We start from the raw sequence: 11334 nt of genomic DNA, 5'->3' as shown, positions 1-11334 counted from the left end.
TCCTAGTATATCTAGGCTTTAGCCTTAGCTTTTATAGTTGGTATAATATCTGGCGCCCTAGACAACGTCGTAGGACGTCCAGGATCAACACACCCCCTACTAGGAGAAAGCTATTGTATCCAGTCCTCTGTGAGAAGTTTGAATAGCTTCACGGATAGGGGTTTGGTTAAAACGTCAGCATTGTTTTCTTTTGTGGGGATATATTCGAGTGTAAGTCCGAGATCATCGCACTCATCTCTTATCCTCATTGCCCTACTACCAATGTGTTTCTTGAGGCATGCTGAGTCATCCGTGCCGTTTATTATTGCCATTGATGGTTGACTGTCTGTTTTAACCTTTACTGTTGCTTTTACGTCTTGTAACTTGTTTACTAGGTGTTCTAACCCACGTAGTATTGGCAGGCTTTCACTGATTGCGTATATCTCGGCTTCTGTGGACGAGATACAAGTTAACTTGATTTTTCTTGATTTTGCTGCTATGGGCTTGTTGTTTCTCAGGTAAAGAGTTCCTGATTGTGATTTAAAATCTTGGTTCCCTGCAAATGCTGCATCTGATACAGCGGTAACGTTGTTTTCCTTGGGACCAGAATAATGCCAAACTAGTTTCTTATCTCTTGTATCCCACAAGTATTGGCATAATTGTGCAGCCCTGTCTAGGACCTTGGCGCTGGGATACAGTTGATGTTGTGCTAAGATGTTCACGTAGTACAAGATGTCAAACCGGAACTTATGTCCTACGTAGGACGCTAGTCCTACAATTCTTTGCAGGTGTTTAACTTTGCTTTTATACTCCTTTTCGTTTAATGTCAGTTCCTTTCCGGAGAGAATGTATTCACCAGGCTCCCCTGGAACCTTCTTGATTTTGATGTTTGGGAGTAGGGGTACTCCCAGTTGTGGCAGTTTGTCCTCTAGAGACTTCTGCATTCCGAACTTCATGTATTCTTTTTTCTTATACTCTAATTCTATGCCCAAAATGTCATACTCGTTTACTCCATCTTCTGGCCTGTGTGAACCATCATTTACAATCTTTGTATCAAATCTCTTAGATAGCTTTGATATGAATTTCTTGATATATTTGACGTCGTTTCCTACAACCAGCATGTCATCGACAAAAAGACATATGATAAGTTTCAGCGGTTCTTTGTCTCTAAAAACGCACTTCCACATTCTATCTTCAATCAGGTCACATTTCTTAATTAGGAACGATCTGATTAGTTCGTACCAATTTGCTCCACTCTGTTTTAGCCCATAGAGTGATTTATTTAGTCTTAGTACCTTGTTCTTGGCATTCATGTGTGGTGGTGCTCTAATGTACAATTCTTCCTTAAGGTCAGCGTAGAGGTAAGCTGATGAGATGTCAAGTTGGAATGCGGTCAGGTTGTAGTCTAGTGTCAGTGCTAAGACTGTCATGAGAGCTAGGTTGTCCACTGTATTTGCCTTTAATTCCGTGTCATACGTGTCTGCGGCTTGTTGGTCTCCTCTAGCGACTAGTCTGCACTTCTTGGAATTATCTCTTTTAGTGGTGAAAATGAACATTGAGTTTAGGATCTTCTTCTTAGGGAGAGTTGAGGCATCTATTAATTCTTCGTTCCAAGTGTTCATTTTGGTTAGCTGTGCTATTTCCTTCTGGTATGCCTTTTGGAAAGCATCCTTCTCTTCTTCGTTTCTGTTCCGAGATATTGCCTGCGAGTAGTTTAGGGACATATTGAGTGGTATTACATTCACTGGTTTTAGGACCGCGTTAACATAGTTCACACGTTGTATTTTTCTTCCTTTCTGAGGTGACTCGTCAGATGATCCGTCTGAATCTGAGTCTGACTCGTAGTCACCCCCGGAATCGCAACTATCTTGGTTAGATTCACGATAGCGGGCACGTGATCTCGGTCTTTTCTGTGTTAACATGAATGGATCCTCTTCGATCGATCTGAACACCTCTTCTAAAGTTGGTCCATTGTTATTTTCTGTATTATTTCCACCCCCGTACAAAGAGTCTAAATCTGCTTCAGCAGTTCTTGAGTCTTTGTGCTTGTTTCCATTGAAAATAGGTATGGACTTGAGTCTGTTGTCGACTGACTCCTCGCCGGACTCTTCGCATGACTCTTCGCCTGACTCTTCGCCTGACTGGTCCGAGTTATCATTTGGAGGGTTAGAGTTTTCGATAGTTTCTGATGGTAGGACATTATCTTGTTCAATGTTCGTTGTTTCTGGTACCGCGGTATCGGGTTCCGGAACAGATTCATGGTTTAGTGCCAGTAGATCTGTATCTTCTGGGATGTAATTATTTATGTTAGATTCTCCAAATAAGTCGTCAAGGTCTGTCCCATATAAAGGTGGGGGAGAGTCCTCGACAGGAGATGGTGGTTCCATTGGTGGAACGCGTCTAATCGGGGCTGGTGTTGGTACTATCTGTTCCTCACCCCCGGAATATGGAGGGGACATGGGGTCTCCATCATCATTGAATGATTGGTCCGATGAGTCTGAATCGTTTTCTGATTCGTCTGTGGGGAACAGTTCGTCCTCGCTACTGGACGACTCGGGTGGTACGGAATCACCCCCGTAATGCAGACCAAAGCTATCATTATTGTATTGGTCTGTCTCGATGTTTGAGGCGGTTGTGTTCGGGAAATAGTCCGCTGTGTGGTGAATGGGTTGCTCCATATCCGTATAATTTGGTTCAAAGTTCGACTCTATATCGTCTTGAGATTCTGCGTCGTTATTTTCCATACGGTCGATCATGTACTGCACCTCATCTTCTGAGATTGTTGCACCTGGTGGGTAGTTCAGGACCCGATAGTTTCGAGTGTCGATAGGTATTTTCTTCTTCTTTCCTACGACTATGATGTACCCGTATGATCTAGTGGATGGATGGAGAGCATAGCCTAGGACTCCCCGAGCTTGTAGTTTCGATTTTGGGTTGGGTAAGTGGACAATCACGGGTTGTCCGAAGGGAAGAATGTCTCTGAATGACAGTCCCGACATCCCCGCCCTGTTTCTCGGGGACGTTCCTATACTTCTATTTAGGAGTGAATTTCTCATTACTGTAGAGTATACGACGGCATGATACCACAATCTAGGGCGTAGGTTAGCTTGTCGCAAGAACGTTCTACAGTCATTCAAGAGTGTATAGTGCTGTCTTTCTATGGCTCCATTGGCTTTTGAATCAGCAACGGTCGTTTCTCTCGAAACAATTCCTCTTTCCCTTAGGAATTTCTGTACCTTAGTGTTCAGGTATTCCGATCCTTTGTCCATCTGGATGGTTTTCACTCTCGTGTTGAACTGTGTATAAATCAGCATGACGACTTCCTTGAATGTCGGGGCTACTTCTTCTGCTGTTTTATGTAGTAACGGGAAGGTCCATATGTATTTTGTGACCTCGTCTATGAATGCAATGAAGTACCTTGGAGTAGTACGGGTTCTCTGTACTCTTACTGGTCCAAAAACGTCGGTATGTAAGTATTCGAAAGGAAGATATTCCTTCGTATAATCTTTTCTAGCGTTCACGTAATGGTTGTTACGTTTGGCTTTTCCTTCCATACAGTATTGGCATTGGAATGAGCTTACTCCTGTCCAGTCTACATCGTCTTCTTTCACACCTTGAATTAAGCCTTTTCTGAATGATTCTCGGATGTAATTGATATTCATATGTCCAAACATGTTGTGGATGCTTGTCAGAGAGAACTTGTCTGGCGCAGATCTTACCGATCTGGGTGTGATTGCATAGACTGATTGAGTCTGGTTTGGTAGTTCTATAGCATTTTTGCGAGATAACCACCTTAGGCCCGCGAACTTGTGCGTCGGAGCGATGGTTTTCCCGTTCTTGGATAGCAGGCAGTTTCTTCTTAGATCTAGATATGCCTGTGATTTTGTTAGATCTTCTACACTGATGATATTGGTGTGTGTTGATGGTGCATATATGGCGGGTAGGGAAATTCGTTTGCCCTTAAACTTGAGTTCTAAGTTACCCTCACCTTTCACGGCGACTTCGTTTTGTTGAACGTCGACAAGAATTTGATTAGATTCAGATGTAAAATTGTGAATTAACCTTTTGTCATATATCACAGAGACTGTTGCTCCTCCATCAAGCATAAAGTCTCTCTGGGGATCGACGGGGGAATTATTCTTCCTGGACCTCTGTGTCAGGCCTAAGGTCCCCCTCTACGGTTTTTGATCCAATGTGATGTACGGTTTTTCTATTTGGACGTCTGTCGACCTGCTTCCTTTCGGAATTGGTGTAAAACCGTTGATTATCGTATTGATTTGAGCTTTTCATTCTTGGCTCAGTTGTTAGGAGGATGTTTATGAAGTTATTGAAACTCTGATCGTTTGATTTGGTGAAGTTGATGTCAACTTTCTCGTATCGTTCTGGTAGAGCCTTTAGTGCTCTGGAAATGACGATCTTTTCTGCCATTGGGAATTTTGCGTTTACCGTTCTCTGGTGGATTTTCCTTAATCTCTTGGCGAAGTTGGGAATAGACTCTCTGTAGTCTAGTGTTAGTCCAGCTAGGGCTAACACGATTGCCTCAGGGTCTTCTTCCGCCTTTATTCTTCTAATTCCTTCCTTGAAGCAGTCAATTAGTGCTTCACCTTCGTCGTAACTCGACTTTAACCACTTTGGGTATTTTTCTTCAGGCACACATGCTATATGGATTTCTTCTATGTACCTCTTCTCTGCAGGTTCTGGGGTTTCTGGGGTTTTGTTATCCTCTGTTGGAATGAGGTGGCCCAAGTTTTGCTCGAGCATTGCCTGGCACATTTCTCTTACCCAGCTGTCGTAATAGTGAGGTGAGTTTACCTTTGACAGAGTGAATGTTTTTCTGGGATTGTGCAATTGGCCGAAAGTACATTCGGTCGTTGTTTGGCTTTGCAACCCTGGTTTTGGTTCCAATTGGTACGGGAAGTAGTAAGCAGGGTTGTATTGGGAGCTGTCCCCAGATGGACCCGTTGTTTGATAATGTCCTCCAGTTTTATCTGGGTTCGTGTTAGCTCCTGGGATGGGCATATTCATGTTGGCCCACGGAGGAGTGTAAGGACCAGGCCCATAATTAGCGTATGGAGATGAATAAAACTGTGGCGGTGGCTGTGTATGGTAGTACCAGCTTTGTTGGGCGTAATTTGGAACGGGAGAACCGTCCACAGGCTCTTTGTGTAGGGTGTCCTGTGGAGTTCCGGTTTTTGTTGAATCCTTTGAAAAATTTTCATGATGACCTTCGTGGGATCCGGACGCTTCGTCGTCGGCATTGGCCTTATGCTCGACATCGATGCTACCTGATTCCTCTGGACTTGCCTGATTGTCTGAGGGGACAATAGGTGTCTTAGCGGCGCTACCATGTTGGACTGGATATTCCTCAGTATCGGTAGTAGGGACCTTAGAAGGGACGTTAGTAGAAATAATGTCGTTGGATGCCATTTTGACTTGAAGCTGTTGGATTAATTAATTGGTAATTGAATTGTTGGATTCACTAGATAAGTAAGTATTTACTGTTGTTCTCCTTGGTTTCTTCTGACTTGACTTATAATTGGATAGTAAGTAAGTTGTCAATTCGAAAGTGGGAATTGGATGAAGAAACCTTCTACTTATATACTTTTTGGAATCAATTCAATTATCAAATGCTTTAGCCTTGATCCTAGTATATCTAGGCTTTAGCCTTAGCTTTTATAGTTGGTATAATATCTGGCGCCCTAGACAACGTCGTAGGACGTCCAGGATCAACAGATTGGACTGGCAATTCGGTAGAATTCTGGATTTAGTAGAGGAAGACCTGAAGAATGATCTGTTCTTATTTTTCTTTACCGATCATGGAGAATACTTAGGCGATCATAATCTAATCGAAAAGTGGCCGAGTGGTGTTTCAGAACAATTGACGCATGGGCCGTTATTCATTGCGGGACCATCAGTAGAGAAAGGCCAGACGATCAATCATTTGGTAGAAATGCTTGATCTTGTACCAACGGTGTTTGATCTAGGGAAAGTTAAAACTCGATACCCAAACAACGGCAAATCATGGGTTCCATTGTTGCACCCGCAATCGACAGATGATATCGTTCACAAAGATTATGTTGTGTCAGAAGGAGGCTTCTTAAAAACCGAGGAGCCGATTATTGAGGTCGCACCGTTTCCTTACGATATTAAGGCGAATTTACAGCACGATGAAATTGATACAGTTGGTCGCGTGGTCTCTATGAGAACCAAAGAGTTCACATTCATATATCGATTATATGAACCGAATGAGTTGTATAACAGAATAGAAGATCTAGAAGAGAGACACAATCTAATCGCCGATCCAACATACACGTCTATAGTTGATGCGTTTGAAAAGAAAATGTTAAAGTTCTTCATAGAAAGCAGTGATCATGCTCCATTTGTAACTGACACTAGAATTCCAGAAGTGAACCTACCTCTACCAGGATCAAAGCAGTTTAAATAAGTACCAACATATATGTGGAAATCTAAGAAACATATTTTGTTAGGCGTTATCCTATAATTTTTCTTTAACTAGCAGTGATAAGTGATTCTGCAATTGTCGTGTTGGACTGGATATTCATCAGAAATGGAGTAAGGACCTTAGAAGAGACTTCAGTAGTAATCTGTTCGGTTGGATATTCCTCAGTATCAGTAGTAGAAACCTTAGAAGGGACATTAGTAGAAATGTTGTCCTTGGATGCCATTTTGACTTGAAGCTGTTGGATTAATTTGGAGATTGAGTTGTTGGGTTTACTAGATAAGTAAGTGTTTACAGTTGTTACGCTTGGTTTCAAACCTACTTAACTTACAATAAAATATTAAGTAAGTTTTCAATTCGAATGTGAGAGTTGGATGAAGAAACCTTCTAATTAAATATTTTGTGTAATGAATTCCATTACCAAGTGCTTTAACGTTGGTCTTAGTATATCTAGGCTTTATCCCTAACATTTATCTATGAGACGATATCTGGTGTCCTAGAAAAGGTCTCATGCCCTCCAAGATCAACAAATTCAACCCTTGATTTTCTTGAAATTTCTGTACAACTAAGCTCATTTTCAACTCCGTTCAAAAAACAAGAATGGATTAATAATTCTGTTAATGCATGCATGATTTTCTATGAGTATGAAGACTACCGATTTTGATGACAAATTTAGACATGATAACAACTTTGAACAGTGTTTAACATAAAAGAGCCCAAAAAATGTGATACTTGATACCAAAAATCGAAACAGATGGATATAATGAACTTTCCAGTCCAGATTGCCTAATATAAACGAATTGAAGTTGATTCAAAGTACTTCTATTTCAACAGTCAAAGTAAAAACAATACTTACACCTTCCGATAAGAACATATCAATTGAATCAGTACTATTATCACTACAAGAGGTCAAAGATGTCACAGGCAGAGTCAAGTTCAAATTCTTTGAATGAAGTTGCGGAAAAGGAAGGAGAATTTCCAATTGAGAGTATCTTTCATCCAAATAGGTTGAAACATTTTAAGTTCCTTTGTATCCTTACTGCTTTAGCGCTAGACTTTATGTCTCTAGGAGCAATGATTGTCCTAGTTCAGGACGTGGAAAAACGATTTAACATTTCAGCTACTAAAGCTAGTTGGTCATTAACTTCATACGTTATCACTTTCGCTGGTTTCATAGCATTTTTCGGACGTGTAGGGGACATTGTTGGCAATGGTATGATGATGTCAATCTCAATAGGAGTGTTCGGTATCTGTTCTTTGTTATGTGCAGTTATTCCAAACTTCGTAGGATTTGCAGTATTCCGCGCTTTCCAAGGTATGGCTGGTGCTGGTATTGTCCCATGTTCATATGCACTCGTTAATAGCATGTTTGCTGGTGAGAATCTACAGAGATATTTCTCAATTCTATCAAGCATAGGATCCGGTACAATAGGAGTTGGATTCGTTATTGGCGGAGCTTTTGCAGAAACTAAGATAGGGTATAAAGCCCTTTTCTATATGGTATTCGGCGCATCAATCTTAACCTGTATGCTCATATTGTTATTAATAGGTTATCCAGAATATGTTAGAGTTAAATCCGACTACTCAGCTAGATTCAAAAAGGTAACCAAGCTTGATGTTATCGGGAGCTTCACGTTTATAAGTGGTAGTGTGTTATTAGTGGTAGCGTTGACGGATGGCGGAGACTCTTGGAAGAAACCCTCTGCATACGTTCCTTTAGTTATTTCAATTATTTTGATGGCGGCATTCTTTGCTTGGAATTTGGGTTATCAAAAAGTTTTAAGTTTATTGAAACCACACATTTCAACGGGTGCGTACAAATATATGGAGAGCGTCAGTGTATTGATTCCCAAAGAGTTACTATACGCACATAATTTTGCACCCGTGCTACTTGTATCCTTCTTTGCCTTTGCAGCATTTATGGTCGTGATGTATACCGTAGTGAATTATTCTATCTCGGTAGAGGGTGATGCAGTGATTGTGGCAGCGGTAAAGATCATGCCGCTAATTGTAGGTCTAATGCTTGCAAATACGACAATTGCATTGCACCAAACAATTTTAAAGCCAAAGAATGGCCTTATCGTAGGAACATTTGTTTGTACTCTTGGGTGTGCCTTTTTAACTGCTCTCAAGGAAGTGAATGGGAACTTGTACTGGAAACTTCTATTGTTAAGTGCATTTTTGGCTGGTGTTGGAGGAGCGGTGTATTTCTCATACATGTTGTCCATGGCAATTGGGGACGCCCCTATGGAATACAAAGCTCTTGCGGGTGGTGTTGTGCAGACAGCCTCACAATTTGGGAACGAGGTTGCGTTGTCAGTAATAGTCTCTTTATTGGGTAATGGTAAAACCAACAGAAAAGAGCTAAGAAGAAGGTATCAGAATGTGGGATATTTCGCCATTGCATGTGCAGCTATGGCGTTTATAAGCGCGATAACCACGCTTAGAGATCAGCTAGAGCCAAGTGGCGATGAGGAACAGCAAAATGCATCAGTGCATAGTGTAAAAGGTTGTGAATCCGACGAATCTACCACGCATCAACAATGTCAGGTAACAGTAGTGCAAGTGGGGTTTGAAGAAGATGAAAAGATGAAAAGCCAGCCTGGTAGGATTGCTTAGAGAGTAATTGTTTTCTGAGCTGAGTAGAAATTGTGTAATTTTGATTCAGATTATAATATATATTATAAGTAAAAATAATTACCCGGTAGTATTTCAAGATTTGTGAAAGAAAGTGAGAATTGAGGAGAGAAATAGGAAAGTATGGGCAATTGGTGGAGGGTTTAGGTTTGAAAAAGGAGTGGCATATGCAAGGGAAGTGTCTGTTGTAGAGTCGTAGAGTAGTGTTAGAAGTTGTTAGAAGTTGTGTAGAACTATTCAGAACTGTTCTAATATATGGTGGAAGGATGATTTTAGAAGGGGAGACCCTTAGAAAATAAATCTTTGGAAAGTAAGTATATAAGTATATGAGGAATTTATGCTGGGAGGATGATTTTGCAAGGGGGGTCCCTTGGGGTGGGGAGTGTTCTCATACAAGTAGTGGGAAAATAACGAAAAATGAAAAATGAAAAACAAAAATATGAGAAGTGAGAAGAGGGAGAGAGTAACAACTACTAGGTAGGTGGGTATGGGGAGAAGAGCCGAGGTTCGTGCCGTACTAAGTGATGACTAGGAAAATGAAAATGAGAGGAGAGAGGAGGCACGTGATGGGAAGTGTGTCCGGGTAAGAGGGAAGGTGAAAGTGAGGTTGTGAGATGAAGTTTGGAGTGGGTGGTGGTGGGTAGAGGTTAGCAGGGAAGGTGAGTTTGGGGTTATGTATTGTGCGGGTAACGGAGGACTAATTAGATGGGGGAAGGAATAGAGGGAAGAGAAGGTAGAGAAAGACAAAAGAGAAGTGGGTATGGTCGCACCGTGTGAAGTGACGAGGAAGAAAATGAAAATCAAAAGTTGGAGGAGGGGGAGGAAAGAGTGGAAGGGAAAGACAGTAAGTAAGGTTGGGTTAGGGAGAGACAAACATCCGGGTAACAGTAGAAACATAGGTTGAGGAAGTGGATGTGAGATGAAGTTTGATGGCAAGAGGAGCAAGATTGGTCAAGGCAGTCAAAGTGTATGAAAAGTGAAGTGCGGGTAACATGGGAAACTGTGGAAGCGATAGGTCAGGGGACAGATGAGGGACACATAAGGGACAAATAAGGGACAAAGGAAGACCAAGGAGGATAGTCAGAAACCGTTGCACAAAGAGGAAGCTAGGAAAAGAAACGTGTATCGAAAACACTTACCGTAATAGGAAATGGGATACAAGAAATACAGGAAGCTGGAATGGCAGGTGGAAAAAAACAAAGGAGAATGCAGGAGAGTGTAAAAAGAATGTAATGTTGCACGAACAAAAAGAAATGAACATGAAAAACGAGGTTTCCGAAATAGGAAATAGTGGGAAAAGTGAGGTATAATATATGGCGGGTAACAGACAAAAGAGGGAGGGTAACGACGACAAGTATGGAGGATGGACCAAATGTAGCGGGGAGGGTAACACGAACTTAGAGAAGGAATGTTCTAAATTGGGGCGGGTAACACCACTAGAGCAGAGGGTAACACTAGAAAATGGGTAGGGTAAGACCAAAGAAGGGGTAGGGTAATTCAAAAGAAGGGGTAGGGTAATGGCGAAAAGAGAAAAATAAGGAGTGCGTTGGTGTACGGATTTGATTAGTTATGTGGTGTACGGATTTGATTAGTTATGTGGTGTACGGATTTGATTAGTTATGTGGTGTACGGATTTGATTAGTTATGTGGTGTACGGATTTGATTAGTTATGTGGTGTACGGATTTGATTAGTTATGTGGTGTACGGATTTGATTAGTTATGTGGTGTACGGATTTGATTAGTTATGTGGTGTACGGATTTGATTAGTTATGTGGTGTACGGATTTGATTAGTTATGTGGTGTACGGATTTGATTAGTTATGTGGTGTACGGATTTGATTAGTTATGTGGTGTACGGATTTGATTAGTTATGTGGTGTACGGATTTGATTAGTTATGTGGTGTACGGATTTGATTAGTTATGTGGTGTACGGATTTGATTAGTTATGTGGTGTACGGATTTGATTAGTTATGTGGTGTACGGATTTGATTAGTTATGTGGTGTACGGATTTGATTAGTTATGTGGTGTACGGATTTGATTAGTTATGTGGTGTACGGATTTGATTAGTTATGTGGTGTACGGATTTGATTAGTTATGTGGTGTACGGATTTGATTAGTTATGTGGTGTACGGATTTGATTAGTTATGTGGTGTACGGATTTGATTAGTTATGTGGTGTACGGATTTGATTAGTTATGTGGTGTACGGATTTTGATTAGTTATGTGGTGTACGGATTTGATTAGTTATGTGGTGTACGG

The 11334-nt window shown here is 41.3% G+C and overlaps 4 protein-coding genes across 4 annotated transcripts; 2 read left to right on the top strand and 2 right to left on the bottom strand.

The window, feature by feature from the left end:
- Window positions 1-110: 110 nt before the first annotated feature.
- On the bottom strand, window positions 111-4085 carry TY2B-GR1 (transposon Ty2-F/Ty2-GR2 Gag-Pol polyprotein; the record flags this gene model as incomplete). The annotated part of the gene is made up of 1 exon (XM_022819968.1): window positions 111-4085. One exon carries the CDS (start codon window positions 4083-4085, stop codon window positions 111-113), a length of 3975 nt encoding a protein of 1324 aa, XP_022676479.1.
- Window positions 4086-4113: 28 nt separating this feature from the next.
- On the bottom strand, window positions 4114-5406 carry KLMA_50003 (uncharacterized protein; the record flags this gene model as incomplete). The annotated part of the gene is made up of 1 exon (XM_022819967.1): window positions 4114-5406. One exon carries the CDS (start codon window positions 5404-5406, stop codon window positions 4114-4116), a length of 1293 nt encoding a protein of 430 aa, XP_022676478.1.
- A 523-nt stretch (window positions 5407-5929) lies between these two features.
- KLMA_50002 (cd304875 domain-containing protein) lies at window positions 5930-6424 on the top strand (the record flags this gene model as incomplete). The annotated part of the gene is made up of 1 exon (XM_022819966.1): window positions 5930-6424. One exon carries the CDS (start codon window positions 5930-5932, stop codon window positions 6422-6424), a length of 495 nt encoding a protein of 164 aa, XP_022676477.1.
- A 930-nt stretch (window positions 6425-7354) lies between these two features.
- Window positions 7355-9058, top strand: AMF1 (Amf1p; the record flags this gene model as incomplete). Its single annotated transcript, XM_022819965.1, has 1 exon — window positions 7355-9058. The coding sequence occupies one exon, from the start codon at window positions 7355-7357 to the stop codon at window positions 9056-9058; it is 1704 nt and encodes a 567-aa protein (XP_022676476.1).
- Window positions 9059-11334: the final 2276 nt, after the last annotated feature.

Source organism: Kluyveromyces marxianus, chromosome 5 (genome assembly GCF_001417885.1).
Source record: "Kluyveromyces marxianus DMKU3-1042 DNA, complete genome, chromosome 5".
Taxonomy (NCBI): domain Eukaryota; kingdom Fungi; phylum Ascomycota; class Saccharomycetes; order Saccharomycetales; family Saccharomycetaceae; genus Kluyveromyces; species Kluyveromyces marxianus.
The sequence above is the reverse complement of the archived record's forward strand: the minus strand, read 5'-3'. Positions and strand labels throughout refer to the sequence as shown.